General features: G+C 34.9%; 8 protein-coding genes across 8 annotated transcripts; 7 read left to right on the top strand and 1 right to left on the bottom strand.

The window, feature by feature from the left end:
- Nucleotides 1–485: 485 nt before the first annotated feature.
- Nucleotides 486–1062, bottom strand: LOC140049164 (histone H4). The gene has a single exon (XM_072093984.1). It carries the CDS (start codon nucleotides 804–806, stop codon nucleotides 495–497), a length of 312 nt encoding a protein of 103 aa, XP_071950085.1. The 5' UTR covers nucleotides 807–1062; the 3' UTR covers nucleotides 486–494.
- A 4354-nt stretch (nucleotides 1063–5416) lies between these two features.
- On the top strand, nucleotides 5417–6570 carry LOC140048782 (histone H3). Its single transcript, XM_072093568.1, has one exon. It carries the CDS (start codon nucleotides 5583–5585, stop codon nucleotides 5991–5993), a length of 411 nt encoding a protein of 136 aa, XP_071949669.1. The 5' UTR covers nucleotides 5417–5582; the 3' UTR covers nucleotides 5994–6570.
- A 450-nt stretch (nucleotides 6571–7020) lies between these two features.
- Nucleotides 7021–8497, top strand: LOC140048551 (histone H2B, gonadal-like). Its single transcript, XM_072093294.1, has one exon. It carries the CDS (start codon nucleotides 7298–7300, stop codon nucleotides 7664–7666), a length of 369 nt encoding a protein of 122 aa, XP_071949395.1. The 5' UTR covers nucleotides 7021–7297; the 3' UTR covers nucleotides 7667–8497.
- Nucleotides 8498–8903: 406 nt separating this feature from the next.
- LOC140048494 (histone H2A-like) lies at nucleotides 8904–9568 on the top strand. The gene has a single exon (XM_072093223.1). The coding sequence runs from the start codon at nucleotides 9088–9090 to the stop codon at nucleotides 9463–9465; it is 378 nt and encodes a 125-aa protein (XP_071949324.1). The 5' UTR covers nucleotides 8904–9087; the 3' UTR covers nucleotides 9466–9568.
- A 2015-nt stretch (nucleotides 9569–11583) lies between these two features.
- Nucleotides 11584–12453, top strand: LOC140048493 (late histone H1-like). The gene has a single exon (XM_072093222.1). It carries the CDS (start codon nucleotides 11679–11681, stop codon nucleotides 12255–12257), a length of 579 nt encoding a protein of 192 aa, XP_071949323.1. The 5' UTR covers nucleotides 11584–11678; the 3' UTR covers nucleotides 12258–12453.
- A 1621-nt stretch (nucleotides 12454–14074) lies between these two features.
- Nucleotides 14075–14556, top strand: LOC140049279 (histone H4). Its single transcript, XM_072094123.1, has one exon. It carries the CDS (start codon nucleotides 14106–14108, stop codon nucleotides 14415–14417), a length of 312 nt encoding a protein of 103 aa, XP_071950224.1. The 5' UTR covers nucleotides 14075–14105; the 3' UTR covers nucleotides 14418–14556.
- An 846-nt stretch (nucleotides 14557–15402) lies between these two features.
- On the top strand, nucleotides 15403–16497 carry LOC140048842 (histone H3). Its single transcript, XM_072093644.1, has 2 exons — nucleotides 15403–15783; nucleotides 16422–16497. Exons 1-2 carry the CDS (start codon nucleotides 15449–15451, stop codon nucleotides 16495–16497), a joined length of 411 nt encoding a protein of 136 aa, XP_071949745.1. The 5' UTR covers nucleotides 15403–15448.
- Nucleotides 16498–17732: 1235 nt separating this feature from the next.
- Nucleotides 17733–18635, top strand: LOC140048623 (histone H2B, gonadal-like). The gene has a single exon (XM_072093377.1). The coding sequence runs from the start codon at nucleotides 17742–17744 to the stop codon at nucleotides 18108–18110; it is 369 nt and encodes a 122-aa protein (XP_071949478.1). The 5' UTR covers nucleotides 17733–17741; the 3' UTR covers nucleotides 18111–18635.

The following is an 18635-nucleotide window of genomic DNA, read 5'->3' as shown; positions in this document are numbered from 1 at the left end:
ACCAATTTAATGGATTTATTGTTAGTTTTATGTGATTTTTCTTCATTAAAGTAGGCCTACTAATTCTAAGCTGTGGTATTCAGGATAAAGTTGGTTAAAACACAAGGCAGGTGCAAAAGGAAACTAGCCTAGCGGGCCTAGGCTACTTCAATTTCGGTGATTTCCTGCCTTGCAATTTTGAGAAATGATAAAATGATGCCTCGCATTTTTTGATGATGGTAAAACGATGCCTCGCATAAATTTCTGACTTGCCTCGCATGCCTTCCCTGCCTCGCACTTTGTTACTAGGCCTAGCCTATACTTACTAGCCTAGCTAGGCTTAGGGAGGACAGTTTTAATATCATTGATGGAGGAAAATGGTTTTATAAATTATTTATTTAATATAAAATTATATTAATTATTACTTAGAAAAGCAAATCAATATCTTTTGGTTCAAATGGTGGCTCTGAAAAGAGCCTTTTGGTTTGAGAAGTCTTTGGCCGGCTGTGTACTGCTTATCCACCGAATCCGTAAAGAGTTCGGCCTTGTCTCTTTAGGGCGTAGACGACATCCATGGCGGTGACTGTCTTCCTTTTGGCATGCTCGGTGTATGTTACAGCATCACGGATGACATTTTCAAGGAATACCTTTAGTACACCGCGGGTCTCTTCGTAAATGAGACCAGATATACGCTTGACACCACCACGGCGAGCTAGACGACGGATAGCTGGCTTCGTGATACCCTGGATGTTATCACGCAACACCTTGCGATGACGCTTAGCGCCTCCTTTTCCTAGTCCTTTTCCTCCTTTACCTCTTCCAGACATTTTATTTGGTAGTTTTTGTGGTCGATTGCTACGAAAATCGATCGAAAAGTACCGAAACCTCAAAAAACTGAAGGATATATACACTTTATGCGGACGTGAATTTAGCCCTACAGTAATAACGACGTTGACATAACTCAATGTGACCTCTTACGGGTTAGGCAATTCCTTATTGTGATTCGGGCGGTAAATTAAAACTAAAAATTAGAATTGCGCTTAAAAATTGAATATTAAGAAAATCATATTAACATTCTTAACTTGTATAAGATAAGACTTTAAAGATACATTGTCCCCCTCATTTTAATAACTCACATAATATTTTGTAATTTAAGCAAAACATAACATACACCGAGCATGCCAAAAGGAAGACAGTCACCGCCATGGATGTCGTCTACGCCCTAAAGAGACAAGGCCGAACTCTTTACGGATTCGGTGGATAAGCAGTACACAGCCAAAGACTTCTCAAACCAAAAGGCTCTTTTCAGAGCCACCATTTGAACCAAAAGATATTGATTTGCTTTTCTAAGTAATAATTAATATAATTTTATATTAAATAAATAATTTATAAAACCATTTTCCTCCATCAATGATATTAAAACTGTCCTCCCTAAGCCTAGCTAGGCTAGTAAGTATAGGCTAGGCCTAGTAACAAAGTGCGAGGCAGGGAAGGCATGCGAGGCAAGTCAGAAATTTATGCGAGGCATCGTTTTACCATCATCAAAAAATGCGAGGCATCATTTTATCATTTCTCAAAATTGCAAGGCAGGAAATCACCGAAATTGAAGTAGCCTAGGCCCGCTAGGCTAGTTTCCTTTTGCACCTGCCTTGTGTTTTAACCAACTTTATCCTGAATACCACAGCTTAGAATTAGTAGGCCTACTTTAATGAAGAAAAATCACATAAAACTAACAATAAATCCATTAAATTGGTGATTTTACAGACGTTGTTTTTCTCGCATTTCGCACACTCAATGTTCAATATTTTGGTTTCTATGGAACGCCAAAAGAGCAAAATTAATTAGAGGGCTAAAAACTCTGTGGAATCCATTTATATTTAACGCATTATTTGGTGAAAATCAAGTACAATTTCAATAGATTTTGTCACTGTCAGTAAGGAAAAATGTTACTGTTCACCGGTGTACTGTTGATAATGTACACGGTTTCGGTAACCTTTTAAAGAATAAAATAGAAAAATTCATCATAATATTCTTAGTAGGATGTCCTAGGTCTAGACTAGGTAGTGATGTTGATTTAGGATCGATTATTATTCTTTGAAAACAGAACAGTATCAGCAGTAACATATTACAGCATTTTTATTGACAAATTAACAAATATATTGAAATAAAACGTGTTTTTCACCAATAAATGCATGAAAAATTGACGCATTCCACTGAGTTTTAGTCCTCTATTATCGTTGCTCTTTTGGCGCTCCATAGAAACAAAAATATTGAACATTGAATAAGTGAAATTCGCGAACAGTGTGCGAGAAACACGCCTGTAAAATCATTAATTTAAGGATTTATTTGTTACTTTTTATGTGATTCTTTCATTAAAGCACTCATGAGGTATACTTCTAAGGTGTGGTATTCACACGATAAAGTTAGTTATCAAATTTGGAGTAAAAATACAAGCGAAGGAAACCAGCGCCAGGTTTATTAGTACGTACATGGACAACAATAAATAAAAATCGTTCGTAATAATGTAATATACCTAGTTTACTAAAACAGGAATAGTGTATCATTATTAAATATTACACCAATTATTATTATATCAAAATTGATTAAATTATTTTCTACATAGGCCTCTTATCTAGGTTAGGGCTAAGCATATTAGCTAAAGTTTAATTTTAGGCCTAGTATTACAATTGTCGGACGTAAGTCTTTTTTCACACGCGCTCCAGAATTCTGTCGCAATTTTTTTCTTTGCGGCATGTTATTGGATCGCCATATCAGTTACCTTTTATTCACCGCCAGTTATTGAACTTGTCCTGGCAATCGCTGTTCACCTTATTTACGAGAGAGGTACACGTGTTGTTCCTAGAGAATGGAATGTCAAAAATGTCTTTGGCACGCCGCTCAGAGAGAAGTCTGTGCGTTGCTGCTGAAACCACGTGCTATAGGAGGGGAATGCACCACAATCCTCTGAGCTGAGGGCTGAATCATTCCGCTACCTGCTAAATAGTAAAGAGGGATTTTCCATCTCTCGGGTCTGCCGGATCTAGGCGCAGGGGTGTGACAAAATATTATTTTCACTCTGCTATGTTCGAGAGACATGTGAGTGAATACGCTCGAAATGCCAACAAACATTGCAGTCATTTGATGAGTGTGTCGCTATAACAATTATTGTTTATCGAAAGTTGAAGACTGTCGTTCAGATTTTTGAACCGTAGTTTGGGCACTTTTGTAAAAGTAAAATTTGACACGATATGACTTGAATGAAAAAACAATCGTTACATAAAAATAAACAACATGATGAGTGTATACACGAATCTATTTAGATACGCTTGTATCGATTGATTATTAGGCCTATAATATAGCATAATAGCACGTTAAGATATGCCTCGCACCTTTTTGAAATTGTAAACTATATGCCTGGCATGCCTCGCACTTTTGGAAATGATAAAATGATGCCTCGCACAAATATTTGGCATGCCGCGCTTGCCTCACGTGCCTCGCACTTTGTCAACACTCGTAACAGAATACCAACTGCAGTCCTACCCATGTGTGTGTGTGTGATATAGATAGGGGCCTAGCCTAGGAATGATGCACTTAATGTTTGATGGAAATAGTTTAGGCTAGTGCCTATTAGATTCCATTTCTAGCCGAAAATAGTTGTCAAGTCTAGACTTAAAGTTGTTCACTGTGAAGAGGCTTGTATTACATATTCAGGCAGAGAATTCCAGTGATGTATGACTCTGATGTTAAAAAAGTTGACCCTGCACATAAGATTTCCTCTAAAGGCCTTTTCACACAGAACTTCGGCAATATTGCGGTAAGCAAGCCGGCGTTATTGCCGGTCTAAACCCATTCACACAGAAGGTAATATTACGGTAATTTTACCGTCTTCTGTGTGAAAGGCCACAGTGGAAAGGCGCAATATTTAAAGTTTACTGTCTTCATAAAATAGAGGTCGCACTTTTTGAGAAAAGAAAATGGCGGGCACCTGCACAAAACATGCCATGCGCGCACATGTTTGCTGATGTTGTTTTGTGTGTCCGTCGTTTAGTTTTTTTATTTACGATGCATAAAATCTATATTTTTGCCCAACACCACTCCGTGCTAATAACTGCCCGATCGTGATGGCCATTCTACAGAAACAAAATCTATTAGGCCTACAAATAGACGCGAATTTAATTATCAGAAGCGGTTATGAGCTAGCACCGGGAGCGCGCACCGGAGGATGTTCCTGCTAGAACTATGCTAACTAGGGCCTAGGCTTACGTACGTTACAGCAAGTATAATCTTTGGACCAACATCTGTTATATTTTTATTATTATTGGCCGTATTCTTCCATTGTATTATTTACAAACTAACCTAAAAATATATAATATAATGGATATAATCTAATAATTTGGCCTAAAGTAATTGCCACAGTCTTTCTCAATCAAGGAAAATGTCCCCAATTTATCCTTGCTCAAAGAATATATATTCTTTGCCTTGCTTCACTGCGTAAGCAGGCGTTATATCGTGGACTCTTTCACACAGATCAGGCTTACGACCGTGACGGTAATATTACCGCAATTTTACTAGGTCCAGAGGCGGTCTAACGGAAGCCGGCATTAAGGGGTTTTTACCCTTTCACACATAAGCCGGCGTTCGCGAATTACCGCAATATTACCGTCTTACAGCTCTGTGTGAAAGGGGCTTAAGTTTTGGATGATATAGTTTTAAGCTGTGTCCCCTGGTTCTGATGTGAGACAATTTAAATAAATCTTTTGGGTAAATATAAACTGCTATCTTCTACTAAACAATGCCCAAGTTTTAAAATGGTAAAGGGGCCTAGGCTAAATAACATTCATTGGCATTTAAAGTTACATACAATACAGAATTATTGCTACCTATTTTTTGCTTAGAAAAAAAGCCCAATGTTTTATTCTGCATGCTAGACGTTCAGGTCTAGGCTAGGGCCTAGGCTATACTTTTTTTTGTCCATATCAATTTCTTTAATACAGTATCATTACAATATTCTTCCTAGTGGTGGACCCATCCATGTACGTACGTTACTTATTAGTAAAAATATGTTTTTGGTTTGAAACACAGCAGATGTTTAGAAACGAATAACAAAGGAACTCCAACTGAACATGGCACAATTGCATGAAGAAGATTTTTAATTTAAACATCTTTGAAGTTTCAGTATTAAACTAATATTACAAACAAAGCAGATTAACATTCAATTTATTTGTTTTTCCAGAATCAAGGACTGATTATTAAGGTTACAATACTATAATTATTATTAATGTTTAATTAAAATCAAATAAGAGGAAGATGGATAATATTATCGCCGGCGTAATATTATAGGCCTAGGCTAGGCGTATTTAAAAAAAAATCCTTTTGTTTTGTATCTACTACTACTAGGCCTAGACCTATTTTTGTTTCACGAAAACCAGAGCGCGATCTGAGCTTCTCTATCGATGATTTGATAGATTTGTATGCGGACGTGTAATAAGCTATACAATTTGCCCAATCACATTACGTTTCCTAATTGCCTTCAACAATCAGGTTGCTTATAAACGAACCCAAACCGTAAATCTAAGCATCATTTCGAAATTCGAAAGTAAAAAATGGCTCGTACTAAGCAAACTGCCCGTAAATCTACTGGAGGAAAAGCTCCTCGAAAACAACTTGCTACCAAGGCAGCACGAAAGAGTGCACCAGCTACCGGTGGAGTGAAGAAACCTCATCGTTACAGGCCTGGAACCGTCGCTCTTCGTGAGATCCGTCGTTACCAGAAGAGTACCGAACTTCTCATCCGAAAGCTCCCGTTCCAACGTCTTGTCCGTGAAATCGCACAAGACTTCAAGACGGATCTTCGATTCCAAAGCTCAGCTGTCATGGCTCTTCAGGAGGCGAGCGAAGCATACTTGGTCGGTCTTTTCGAAGACACCAACTTGTGCGCCATCCACGCTAAACGTGTAACCATCATGCCTAAAGACATTCAGCTGGCCCGTCGTATCCGTGGTGAACGTGCATAAGCAGTGTTTACTTTCTCAAACCAAAAGGCTCTTTTCAGAGCCACCACTTGAACTAAAGAGAATTAATATAGCAAATATTATTGTTTCTTTCAATTTATAAATATGTTAAATAAAACATAGCGAGTTTTCATTGATTCATAATTTTTTTTTCTTCAATCCTTCAAAACAGTTATTTACAACAAAATAATAATGAAAATGTCCATGCAATAATGTAGAAATATCATTTCCCTATTAAGGGTACACCTTCGTTGGGACCCAAAACATTGTCCTCTCAACAAGATCCCCAAAAAAAAAACAATATACCAACAGGATAACTTGAACTCAAGAAATTGAGAAAAACAGAAACTTTATCAATTCATAATTGTTATGATACTTTCTCTGGCTTGATAGTTTTTATTGGTTACCGTACGATATCTATTTTTATAATAGCCATATAATTATTTGTTGTCTTCACCTCATGAAATTTATTTACTCCATTGCACATTACTTATTTGTATAAATGCAGTGGCCTTTTTGAATGGCTAGTCTAGTCTTCAGAACAGAACAGTAGTAATAAAAACAATACAGTAATAATAATCGGATCTGCCTCGTTAAATGTATTGTCCCCCTGAAACAGCACATTTTTTTGTTGAATATATATCACATAATAGTTATCCACTTTGACCAAAAATTTGATGGAAAAAAAAGTATTTACCTGAAAAAATAATGTAATTTAATAAAATAACCTATCTAAAGTTTGATTTAATTAATCTTCACTTTTCATGTTTTTTTGGGAAACAATACATCTGTAAATATAGCAGTCACAAACCAACCCATAAACATTCATTATTTTGTATAATATAATGGGTCTCTGTACTGTTTTCTAACAAACTAGACCTTGAATAAATGGATTTCAAAATACTTGCTTAACAATCCTACAATTGGTACGATATAAAAAAAAATTCAAGTCAATTCGTGTGCTTATTATGTAGAGAGCAGTATAATATAGTCCATGTTTTTATGAAATAATTACTTCATTTTTGTCATTAAAATTTATTGTAAAGTTATAATATAGTAAGCGTCTATTAATTCGTAATTACTTCCTTGTTAAAAAAAAGGAATATCATTGTTAACTTTCTTACTTAGGCGTAGCCTTTAAAATGATGTAGAAGCGCGCTTTTAACAGCCAATAGAAACCGTAAGCTATAAATTACCAACCGGTAAGCCCTAATTTGCATATCACCCGCTATAAGTACTAAGCTTGCATTCACAATTTTCACTTCTACTACTTCTATTGTTCTCGTCGTAGACTGAAATTGTAAAACATGCCACCAAAAACTTCAGGAAAAGCTGCCAAGAAAGCCGGTAAGGCTAAAGCTGTAAGAACAACAGACAAGAAGAGGAAACGTAAACGAAAGGAAAGCTACAGCATCTACATCTACAAGGTGTTGAAGCAAGTTCATCCAGACACTGGTATCTCAAGCAGAGCCATGGGAATCATGAACAGTTTCGTTAACGACATTTTCGAACGTATTGCAGGAGAAGCATCTCGTCTTGCTCACTACAATAAGAAATCTACCATAACCAGTAGGGAAGTCCAAACCGCTGTCCGTTTATTGCTTCCTGGTGAATTGGCTAAACATGCCGTTTCTGAAGGTACCAAGGCTGTCACCAAATACACTAGCTCAAAGTAGACACTATTTTGCTGGACTCAAACCAAACGGCTCTTTTCAGAGCCACCAAATGTTCTAAAAAGAGATTTATTTGCGTTTCATTTGTGTAGTTCCTTTCTTAAATTCCTTACTTCCTCATATTATAACTTGCAGTATAATAATAGACCACACACATCATATTCGGTTCCTCTAAATTATAAATAAAACAAATGTGTTTTTTTTTTCTATTGCACGTTACAGTGTACAACAGGATTGTAATTGTTTTTAAACTACTGTGGAGTAGCTTTGCGTCAGGGAGTTGAGTATATTGGTCAGATGTTTTGCCCTACTCTGATGTAATTTGTACTTTATACTAAGTACATTTGAGAATTTTGTTGCAAGTATTCTCAAATGTACTTGGAATAAAGTACAAATTACGTCGGAGTAGGGCAAAACATCTGACCAATTACAGTGAACAACAGCTTATTCGTCTTTATAAATGCCATTTCAGAGTACCATTGTAAGTGAGTTATAGCGCTCATGGTCAATGAGGATGAGTTTTACATTTCATATTTCTTCTAATTTTATTTAGAATATTGCAATAATTAATTAGTGATTCTATGTAACAGCATCACTTTCTCTAAAGGAATTGTAAAACAAATGTCATAGTAATTTGCGCAATAGATTTATAATGTAGAGAAATGATTTTATCATCAACTTTAAAAGATAATGTAATCTTCTCATAAAGAAACATTCGCTTTCGAAGTTAACATTGATTCAAATTGTTTGTCAAATTTCAATTAATTATCAGAACACCAAGTAAGATATTTATGATGATCAATCCTTTCTTTTGCGAGATATTATTAAGTTAAATTGTTGGGACTTCAGTCTAATATTTAACAAACACGGAAATCAATTAACATCTCTTTTGTTTTACCAATATTTAAATCTTAAGTACCACAGTAAACTGTAAACATTAGACAAATATTAAAATATAAATGGTGTAATATGTCTCTGAGGCATCCAACTCGGCATATCCTTGTGCATTTGGATTTCTATAAAGGAATTAATGAATATCTCGAAAAGTTATACTGTACATTCTATTCTTTAGAATATTCGCGGTTAGCTAACTATGCAATGCACTCAAATTCTAACTAAAGAAAATGAGAACAAAAAGCAAAACACTATAAATTTTATAGTGTTATAAAATAAAAATAAGTACTATAGTAAAGGTACTTATTAAACAAAGCCACATTTTTAAATTCCCGCTCATCTGGAACAAAGCAACAGTAATCCTGCCTGTCAAATGAACGAATTATATCGTTGGCGCGGAAGACCGTGATTGGCCAATTTGATAAAGGCATTCGGACAGGGAATCTTGAATAGACTATAAAGTCGCGATCAAAATTAAAGTTGGCATTATTTTCGATTTAGTAAACCGAAATACAACACAAGCTCTAACAATGTCTGGACGTGGTAAAGGAGGCAAAGCTAAAGGAAAGGCCAAAAGCCGATCAAGCCGTGCTGGACTTCAGTTTCCAGTCGGTCGGGTTCATCGATTTTTGCGAAAGGGTAACTACGCATCTCGTGTCGGTGCCGGTGCCCCAGTGTACATGGCCGCCGTACTTGAGTACTTGACTGCCGAAATTTTAGAGTTGGCTGGTAACGCTGCTCGTGACAACAAGAAGAGCAGAATTATCCCCCGTCATCTGCAACTTGCCATCCGTAATGACGAAGAATTAAACCGTCTTCTCGGAAGTGTAACCATTGCACAGGGAGGTGTATTGCCAAACATCCAGGCTGTACTTCTACCAAAGAAGACTCAAGCTAAAGCCAAGTAAATCATCATTTATGGACCATTTCTCAAACCAAACGGCTCTTTTCAGAGCCACCAAATAAACATAAAGAGATTTGATTTGTTTGTCTGTTGTTTTCAATTGTTGTGTAAAATTATTCCCACCCAGTGGGATCCAATTGGGGAGGATCATGTATTATTCATGGTCGATCTAATGCACCCCTCTGAATGATATCAACTAATCAGGGAGTCTGTGCAAAAAGCCACCAAATAAACAAAAATTACCTGCCCTTGTTCTTGTAAAAAAAAACCCCTGTTTTATCACAAATATACTGACTTTATAGTACAGTATTAATATTATTATATAATGAAAGGTGATGCTGACTGGGACAGGTAATATTGTAGTTTATTCAAACTAATATTAGTCCATCAAAATGTATACTTGCTTCTCCCACTCCAGAGGTAAACTACATGTCAAGACTTGCGCCTTTTTTCACCAATCCCAATTTGTTGTTTTTTCTTTAATTACTTCTTGAAAACTTCAAACATTCTCCTGTTGTTCAATCAACATGCCAGAATCACCGACAATTTCTAATTTTGTCTAAAATATTATTAAATTGAAGACAATTTTAGTTAGTTAGTTTACTGTTGACTCTTGAAGCTATAGTAATCTTGACATAACGTACTCCTCTGACATTAATCATTTTAAATGAACAAAAGTCAAACATTTCTCTCTGAAATAACAGTCACATACGTTCTAAAAGTCAAACATTTATTTTAAACATTATTTATCGTTAATAGAAAAAAATAGTGATTTGTAAATGTTTAAAATTATGATTTATTGTTATATATACACGTCCCAATCACGGGAAAACAATGACCACCACTAATTATAATCGATATATTAATATAATAATATATAATTTTTCATAAAAAGATGAAATGAATGGTTAAATTCAACCAAATAACTCATTGACTTCCAATCAATTTGAATATTTTTTGATTGAAGTTATAATTTTTCAGGTAAATAATAATTTTTTGTTAATGTGAATAACTATTACGGTATGTGACATTAAAATGGCCTATTAATTATTTTTTGAGGGGGACAACATATCTTATAATATTAAATAATTATAATCTTCTTGTTGGACTTGTCATTCAGGTTATTTATCTAGTAAATAATATATAACATTATCAGCAGATCACAAGAAAATTAGAATATTCACAAAAAGCAGAAAGTGGTTTAAAGATGTATTTTCACCCAAAAACATGACAAATGAAGGCTTTGAAAGGGCATCTAGCAGTTTTAATGAGTTATTTACTTCAGTAGACAAAATAAACGGTTAATCTAACCAAAAACCATTGTCCGACCAGGAAAAAATGAAAGCAACAATTTGACTCAATTTTGCTTTGCGTCCCAACCACCACTTATTATAATATTGTGTCTTTTTTTAACTGTAATCATGCTCCAATACATCATCACACAACTTATTCAATATGTGTAGGCCTACTTCTTTGGTTATTGCAAAACAACTCAAAAGAAGTGAAAACATACACAAAAAAGATAACAGAATTATTAAACAATACCATCATCATCACATGACACAATAAGTTATCAACATTATTGTTACTACTGTATTAGCTTTTGATAATGCTATAGAACCGTGCGAGAGTGGTCTATAACAGTGACAGCAAACATTAAGTTTTCCTGACATTTCATTCTCATGTTTGTTCAAGTCACCAACATTATTGCCTTAAAACAAAGCGTAAAATACATCGAAATTTATTTAATTTCGGTTGAATATTCAATTATATATTGTAATGTTTTCATATCAAATGTGTTTTTAATCAAAAATAGATACAGCATTTTCAAAATTTAGCGATTTGTAAGTAGAATATGTTTAAAAAACATGAACTGAAAAGTTCCAATTCTCATATCTATTTTTTTAAACCGATTAATCTAAATTAAACATTTCTTATAGAATAACAATGTATTTTCAGATACTATACTCAAAAATATTCTTCAAGATATAAAAAATAGAGATTTATAAGTGCATTTAAAGTGAATAAAAAACACAATTTAAGAAAAATATCTTGTAGTTATATCGAACACAAAAAGGCGCTGAGAGAGCTACAAACGTAAGTGACGTTTTAGTCCACGTCCGCAATAACGTAAATAAAAGTGGAGTTAAGTCGTTGTGTTGTTTCACTCAACTCTCTACTCGACTTGTTATTTGTAAGTGTCTTGCATTCTCAATTATGGCTGACCAAACTAAAACTAAAAAGAAGGCTGTAGCAAAGAAGCCTGCTGCTCACCCAACGTACATCGACATGGTTACGGCAGCAATCGGTGATTTGAAGGAGAGAAATGGCTCATCTCGCCAAGCTATTGCCAAGTACATCCAAGCCAACTACAAAGTTGATCCTAACAACATGAAAACTCATCTCCGTATGGCTTTGAAACGTGGTGTCGAAAGCAACAAACTCGTTCAACCAAAAGGTACTGGGGCCAGCGGTTCATTCAAACTGAACCAGGCTGCAGCCAAGGCTGACGCCGCTGCCAAGGCAAAGAAGGAAAAAGCAAAGAAGAAAGCAGCTGCAGACAAGGAAAAGACTGTTGCAAAGAAGGCCAAAAAAACGGTAGCAAAGAAGGCCAAGAAACCAGCTGCAAAGAAGGCTACCAAATCCAAGTCACCCAAGAAGGCTAAGAAATCGGAGAAGAAGGCATCCAAGCCAAAAAAGGCTACCAAGTCTCCTAAAAAGCCAAAGACCAAGAAGCCTAAAAAGCCTAAAGCTAAAAAGGCTTCAAAGTCACCGAAGAAGGCCGCCAAAAAGTAAATTACTACTTCATCCATTTTCAAACCAAACGGCTCTTTTCAGAGCCACCATATATACAAAAGAGATTTATTTGCCTTGCTTCTTTATCTACATCTAATTCTTGTAAGAGCTCACTCTAAATAAGCATTATAAACAGTATAATATTTATAATATGATGGCATAGAACGTCATTACTGTTTGACAAGATTTTTACTTAAAAACATGCAACAACTTCTTCACAACATAGTATGCTATGATGACCTTTATCTGCTCACAGAAGAATAAAAAAGATATCACACTTCAAAACACTACTGTATACGTTTTCTACATTTCATAAAAAAAAAATGCACAAAGTATTTTTCTTTATTTTAGTAGTTTCTTAAACCTTGTCTTCTACGCTATCAAACTTTATGTGTCAAAAAAATGTGCTCATATACGAACATGACGATGTCATATCACTACCATATTTAAACATATCTATAAATTATATAACTATAAATATATAGGCTATAAATATAATTTTTCATATATAAAAACATGAATTAAATAAACGGTTAAATTCAACCGGAAACCCATTGACTTCCAGTCAATTTGACTATATTTTGCTTTAAATTATTAAGGCAAACATTTGAATTTTTCAGGTAAATATTTTTATGTGACATTAAAATGGCCTATTTATAATTATTTTTTTCAGGGGGACAATATATCTTATACTGTAATAGTATTAAATAATCTTCTTGTTAGACTTGACACTAAATAAAATGTTAAAAGTTAACTAATCATTTTATTTATTAAATAATTATACATAACATTAACAGCAGATCACAGAAAATTAGAATATGCACACAGAAAGTGGTTTAAAGATGTTTTAACCAAAAACCATTGTCTAACTAGGGAAAAATCGGGAAACCGACAATTTGACTCAATATTTTGCTTAAATTACAGTTTTTCAGAATATTTTTCTTTTGATGCAATTTTTGATCAAACTGTTATTTATTTATTTTTTGTAACAGTGGCACACTTCACATTTTAAAGGTGCGTCTAACAAAAATGTATAATAAATGAAAGCACAAAATTGACAAAAATATAGGTAATCTTACTTAATCTACATACGGTACATGTAATAAAACCCATTCATTCCCCTTCTCCAAATATAACAAGTAAAACATGTAATTTTTAAATACAGTATTTGATTACTCTTAATCTACAAAACCAATCACTAATTCCCCCCACCCAGCACCTTACTTATAACATGAAGGAAATAATTATAATTACAACATTATTTTCTCCATAATTACAATAGGATGATAAACAGTGTTAACAAACAGGAAATTCCTAATTAGATATAGAACCAGTATAATTGTTTATATGCAACCATCACTGTTAATAGACTATTGTATTTACATAGGCAAAGGTAAAAAAGAATTAATACGAAAACAATACAGACACTTTTGTTATAAAATAATTAGCTGCTATCTAAAAAACTATACCTAATTTTACTATTACAAAATTACACTACAATACAGAACCAGACACCTCTTAATTTATCAATTTTTTTTATATTAATTAATTATGTGAGTTATTAAAATGGCATATTCATGTCTAATACACAAGTTCATAATAAATGTTGCTATGATTTTCTTAATATTCAAATTTTAAGCTCAATTCTATTTGTTTTAATTTCCCGCCCGATTCACAATAAAGCAATTGCCAAACCCGAACGAGGTCACAGCGAGTTATGTCAATGTTGTTTACTGTAGTCCTAGATTCACGTCCGCATAGAGCGTATAAATCCTTCAGCTTTTTTGAAGTTTCGGTACTTCACTTTTCGATCGATTTTCGTATCAATCACAAAAAGTACCAAGTAAAATGTCTGGAAGAGGTAAAGGAGGAAAAGGACTAGGAAAAGGAGGCGCTAAGCGTCATCGTAAGGTGTTGCGTGATAACATCCAGGGTATCACGAAACCAGCTATCCGTCGTCTTGCTCGCCGTGGTGGTGTCAAGCGTATATCTGGTCTCATTTACGAAGAGACCCGCGGTGTACTAAAGGTATTCCTTGAAAATGTCATCCGTGATGCTGTAACATACACCGAGCATGCCAAAAGAAAGACAGTTACCGCCATGGATGTCGTCTACGCCCTGAAGAGACAAGGCCGAACTCTTTACGGATTCGGTGGATAAGCAGTACACACTCAGCAGCCGGCCAAACAAAGACTTCTCAAACCAAAAGGCTCTTTTCAGAGCCACCATTTGAACCAAAAGAGATTGATTTGCCAAAACATAAGCCTTTACCTTTTTATAAATATATACTGTAGTACCATGTGTTTTATTTGCTAATAGTACTATTTCCTACCCAAATTTAATTAGGGGGCCTAGGCCCTAGGTCTGAAATTCAAAGCAAGCACAGAATACAAAAAAAAAAACCTGTAAAAACTGTAAATTTGGGTTTTTTTTGCACCGCATTATTAATATTATTTCTCTTTTAAAAAAAAGTGGGATGGGTGGTATCATTTCTCCATTGTGTAGGCATATAATATGACTGACATACGTGATTTTGTGATAAAACAGACTCAGTACATTTTGTGATGTATTTAATATGAGTGTGGAACTTCACATTTTTCTTGTTTTCTATACACATCTTGCATTGAAATCAATTCAGTTATTGAACGAGCATGATTGCTTTGTTACCGTAAATTTGTGTCATAAAACTATGGCAATTCGATAGATTTGTATATAGTGTAATAAACGTATGGTTATCTGATCTGAATATAAAACTATAGTATACTGTGGTTAGATAGGTAGGAATTTGAACTTCTAATTCTTGTTTTCTTATCTGTACTGTGTAGATCTTCCATTGAAACAAATTCAGCTATTGAAGTTGAATTTGGTCGATTTTGTAAAGGCTTCATCAAACGGGCATGCGAAGATGAAAGCAACTTTATTTTACTTTTATATTTTGTACATCATTGTTTTATCGTTAATAGGCTTATTTTGTTAAAAGCACTTCTTTTATTTTATTTTACGTACTTTATCTCTTCTTTGTGTCAATCCAACCATCAAACCATCGCGATCTCTGATTCAATAGATTTGTATGCGGACGTGTAATAAGCTATACATTTTGTCCAATCACATTACGTTTTCATAATTGCTTTCTCATCGAACCAACCGAACCGAAAGTCTAAGCTTAGCAAAGCATCATTTCGAAACAGAAAATGGCTCGTACTAAGCAAACTGCCCGTAAATCTACTGGAGGAAAAGCTCCTCGAAAACAACTTGCTACCAAGGCAGCACGAAAGAGTGCACCAGCTACCGGTGGAGTGAAGAAACCTCATCGTTACAGGCCTGGGACCGTCGCTCTTCGTGAGATCCGTCGTTACCAAAAAAGTACCGAACTTCTCATCCGCAAACTCCCATTCCAACGTCTTGTCCGTGAAATCGCACAAGACTTTAAGACGGATCTTCGATTCCAAAGCTCAGCTGTCATGGCTCTTCAGGAGGCGAGCGAAGCATACTTGGTCGGTCTTTTCGAAGACACCAACTTGTGCGCCATCCACAGCCCACGAATTTCACGTCGGCAATCGGCAATTGCCGACCTTAAATTGTCAGAGGACGGCAAGAGATTGCCGACCTAGAAACTAGGCTAGATCCCTCCTTTCAAGCCTCCTAGCAACAACATGGTACTTTAAGGGATCGTATCATTGAAATTTTAACAGGCATATTCACCACCATGTTGTGTTTAGTTAACAAACCATGGAATTAAGATGATCCCTGAATTCACTCAACCATTACATCATTTTGTGTGTACTGTGAGCTGCATGCTTTCCTATCAACCAAGCTGGCTGGGCACAGCGCTGTGGCGACAGACCTGTGTAGGGGAATACCCTGTTATGCCACGCAAGCAACTATGCTCTGTGTACGGCTAGCTCCAGAACCATGATGTTCATCAATTAATTATCAAATAGAATTTATCTTGTAGATTTTAGTGTTAGGTTTTTATATTTTAGTTAATTTTGCTAGTTCTTTTTGCATACCATATAGCTAGGGAGGCTAGGCCTAGCTAGGCCTTTAGGTTAGCAAGAGGTTTAGGCCTTGGGGTGAATTTTCTATTTTTAGAACTGCCGACCTTGGCGAATTTAAGGTCGGCAATTTTTTGCCGACCTTCTTTTTTCTGAATTTCGTGGGCTGCATCCACGCTAAACGTGTAACCATCATGCCTAAAGACATTCAGCTAGCCCGTCGTATCCGTGGTGAACGTGCATAATAGTGTTACTTTCTCAAACCAAAAGGCTCTTTTCAGAGCCACCACTTGAACTAAAAGAGAATTAATATAGCAAATATTATTGTTTCTTTCAATTTATAAATATGTTAAATAAAACATAGGGCCTAGCGAGTTTTCATTCATTCATAATTTTTTTAATCCTTCAAAACAGTTAATATTTACAACAAAATAATTATGAAAATTTCCATGCAATATTAAATGTAGGAATATTATTACCCAACAAATTGTCCTCTCAATAAGACCACAAAAAAACAATATACTGTACCAACAGCATAACTTGATCTGGACTCAAGAAATGGAGAAAAATAGAAACTTTATCAGTCAACTTTCCCCAATAAAAACTGTCATAATTGTTATGATACTTTCTCTGGCTTGACAGTTTTTTTTTGGTTTATGATATCTATTTTTATAATAGCCATTATTTGTTGTCTCCATTGTACATTACTTATTTGTATAATGCAGTGGCCTTTTTGAATGGCTAGCTTCCCAGGCTAGTCTTCAGAACAGAACAGTAATAATAAAATCAAATACAGTAATCGGACCTAAAACAGCACTTTTTTGTTGTTGAATATTCCATTTTAATAGTTATCCACTTTTTCCACAAATTTGATCGAAAAAAAAGTATTTACCTGAAAAAATGTAATTTAATAAAATAACCTATCTAAAGTTTGATCGAATTAATCTTACTTTTTCATGTTTTTTATACATCTGTAAATATAGCAGTCACAAACCAACCCATAAACATTCATTATTTTGTATAATGGGTCTCTGACTGTTTTCTAACAAACTAGACCTTGAATACATGGATTTCAAAATACTGAAATACTGTACTATATAAAGTATACAATTGGTATGATATTTAAAAAAATTCAAGTCAATTCGTGTGCTTATTATGTAGAGAACAGTATAATATAGTCCATGTTTTTATGAATTAATTACTTTATTTTTGTCATTAAATTTTATTGTAAAGTTATATAGTAAGCGTCTATTAATTCGTAATTACTTCCTTGTTTAAAAAAAAGGAATATCATTGTTAACTTTCTTACTTAGGCGTAGCCTTTAAAATGATGTAGAAGCGCGCTTTTAACAGCCAATAGAAACCGTAAGCTATAAATTACCAACCGGTAAGCCCTAATTTGCATATCACCCGCTATAACTACTTAGCTTGCATTCACAATTTTCACTTCTACTTCTATTGTTCTCGTCGTAGACTGAAATTGTAAAACATGCCACCAAAAACTTCAGGAAAAGCTGCCAAGAAAGCCGGTAAGGCTAAAGCTGTAAGAGCAACAGACAAGAAGAGGAAACGTAAACGAAAGGAAAGCTACAGCATCTACATCTACAAGGTGTTGAAGCAAGTTCATCCAGACACTGGTATCTCAAGCAGAGCCATGGGAATCATGAACAGTTTCGTTAACGACATTTTCGAACGTATTGCTGGAGAAGCATCTCGTCTTGCTCACTACAACAAGAAATCTACTATAACCAGTAGAGAAGTCCAAACCGCTGTCCGTTTATTGCTTCCGGGTGAATTGGCTAAACATGCCGTTTCTGAAGGTACCAAGGCTGTCACCAAATACACTAGCTCAAAGTAGACACTATTTTGCTAAAACTCAAACCAAACGGCTCTTTTCAGAGCCACCAAATGTTCTAAAAAGAGATTTATTTGCGTTACATTTGTGTAGTTTCTTTCACACGGCGCCATCCAGCACATTCATCTCAACATCCTGATATAACCACCGCCATAATTTGTAAAATTAATATACGATATTAAATTGTCCCCATAACATAAGGAATGATTTTGATTAATTAACCAAAAACCAATACCAAATTGACTATTTTTTTTCTTTTAAATTATAGATTTTTTCAGTTACAGTAAATAATTTGGAATATAGTACAGTATGTGACGTTAAAAAATGTCAGTAATATCTTTAATAATATGATGCAGTATTCGTATAGATTCCTTACGTATACACCATGGAGAAAATAAGTTCTCTGTGCGTATACCAATCCGTCTCTAGGCTTTCTTATGTTGGCTGTCAGTGTTTTTATCTAATACCTTTAGTTTCTTTATTGGGTTTATATGCTGTATAATACTATAGTTTTAGTTATTTACTGTT

The sequence above is a fragment of the Antedon mediterranea genome, chromosome 5 (assembly GCF_964355755.1).
Source record: "Antedon mediterranea chromosome 5, ecAntMedi1.1, whole genome shotgun sequence".
NCBI classification, from domain to species: Eukaryota; Metazoa; Echinodermata; class Crinoidea; order Comatulida; family Antedonidae; genus Antedon; species Antedon mediterranea.
The sequence above is the reverse complement of the archived record's forward strand: the minus strand, read 5'-3'. Positions and strand labels throughout refer to the sequence as shown.

What these genes read in the sequence shown, in the direction of transcription:
- LOC140049164 (XM_072093984.1), bottom strand. Translation starts at nt 806, where the DNA reads ATGTCTGGAAGAGGTAAAGGAGGAAAAGGACTAGGAAAAGGAGGCGCT.
- LOC140048782 (XM_072093568.1), top strand. Translation starts at nt 5,583, where the DNA reads ATGGCTCGTACTAAGCAAACTGCCCGTAAATCTACTGGAGGAAAAGCT.
- LOC140048551 (XM_072093294.1), top strand. Translation starts at nt 7,298, where the DNA reads ATGCCACCAAAAACTTCAGGAAAAGCTGCCAAGAAAGCCGGTAAGGCT.
- LOC140048494 (XM_072093223.1), top strand. Translation starts at nt 9,088, where the DNA reads ATGTCTGGACGTGGTAAAGGAGGCAAAGCTAAAGGAAAGGCCAAAAGC.
- LOC140048493 (XM_072093222.1), top strand. Translation starts at nt 11,679, where the DNA reads ATGGCTGACCAAACTAAAACTAAAAAGAAGGCTGTAGCAAAGAAGCCT.
- LOC140049279 (XM_072094123.1), top strand. Translation starts at nt 14,106, where the DNA reads ATGTCTGGAAGAGGTAAAGGAGGAAAAGGACTAGGAAAAGGAGGCGCT.
- LOC140048842 (XM_072093644.1), top strand. Translation starts at nt 15,449, where the DNA reads ATGGCTCGTACTAAGCAAACTGCCCGTAAATCTACTGGAGGAAAAGCT. An exon ending in GAAGACACCAACTTGTGCGC is followed by an intron (nt 15,784 to 16,421) that starts CATCCACAGCCC and finishes TTTCGTGGGCTG; the next exon opens with CATCCACGCTAAACGTGTAA.
- LOC140048623 (XM_072093377.1), top strand. Translation starts at nt 17,742, where the DNA reads ATGCCACCAAAAACTTCAGGAAAAGCTGCCAAGAAAGCCGGTAAGGCT.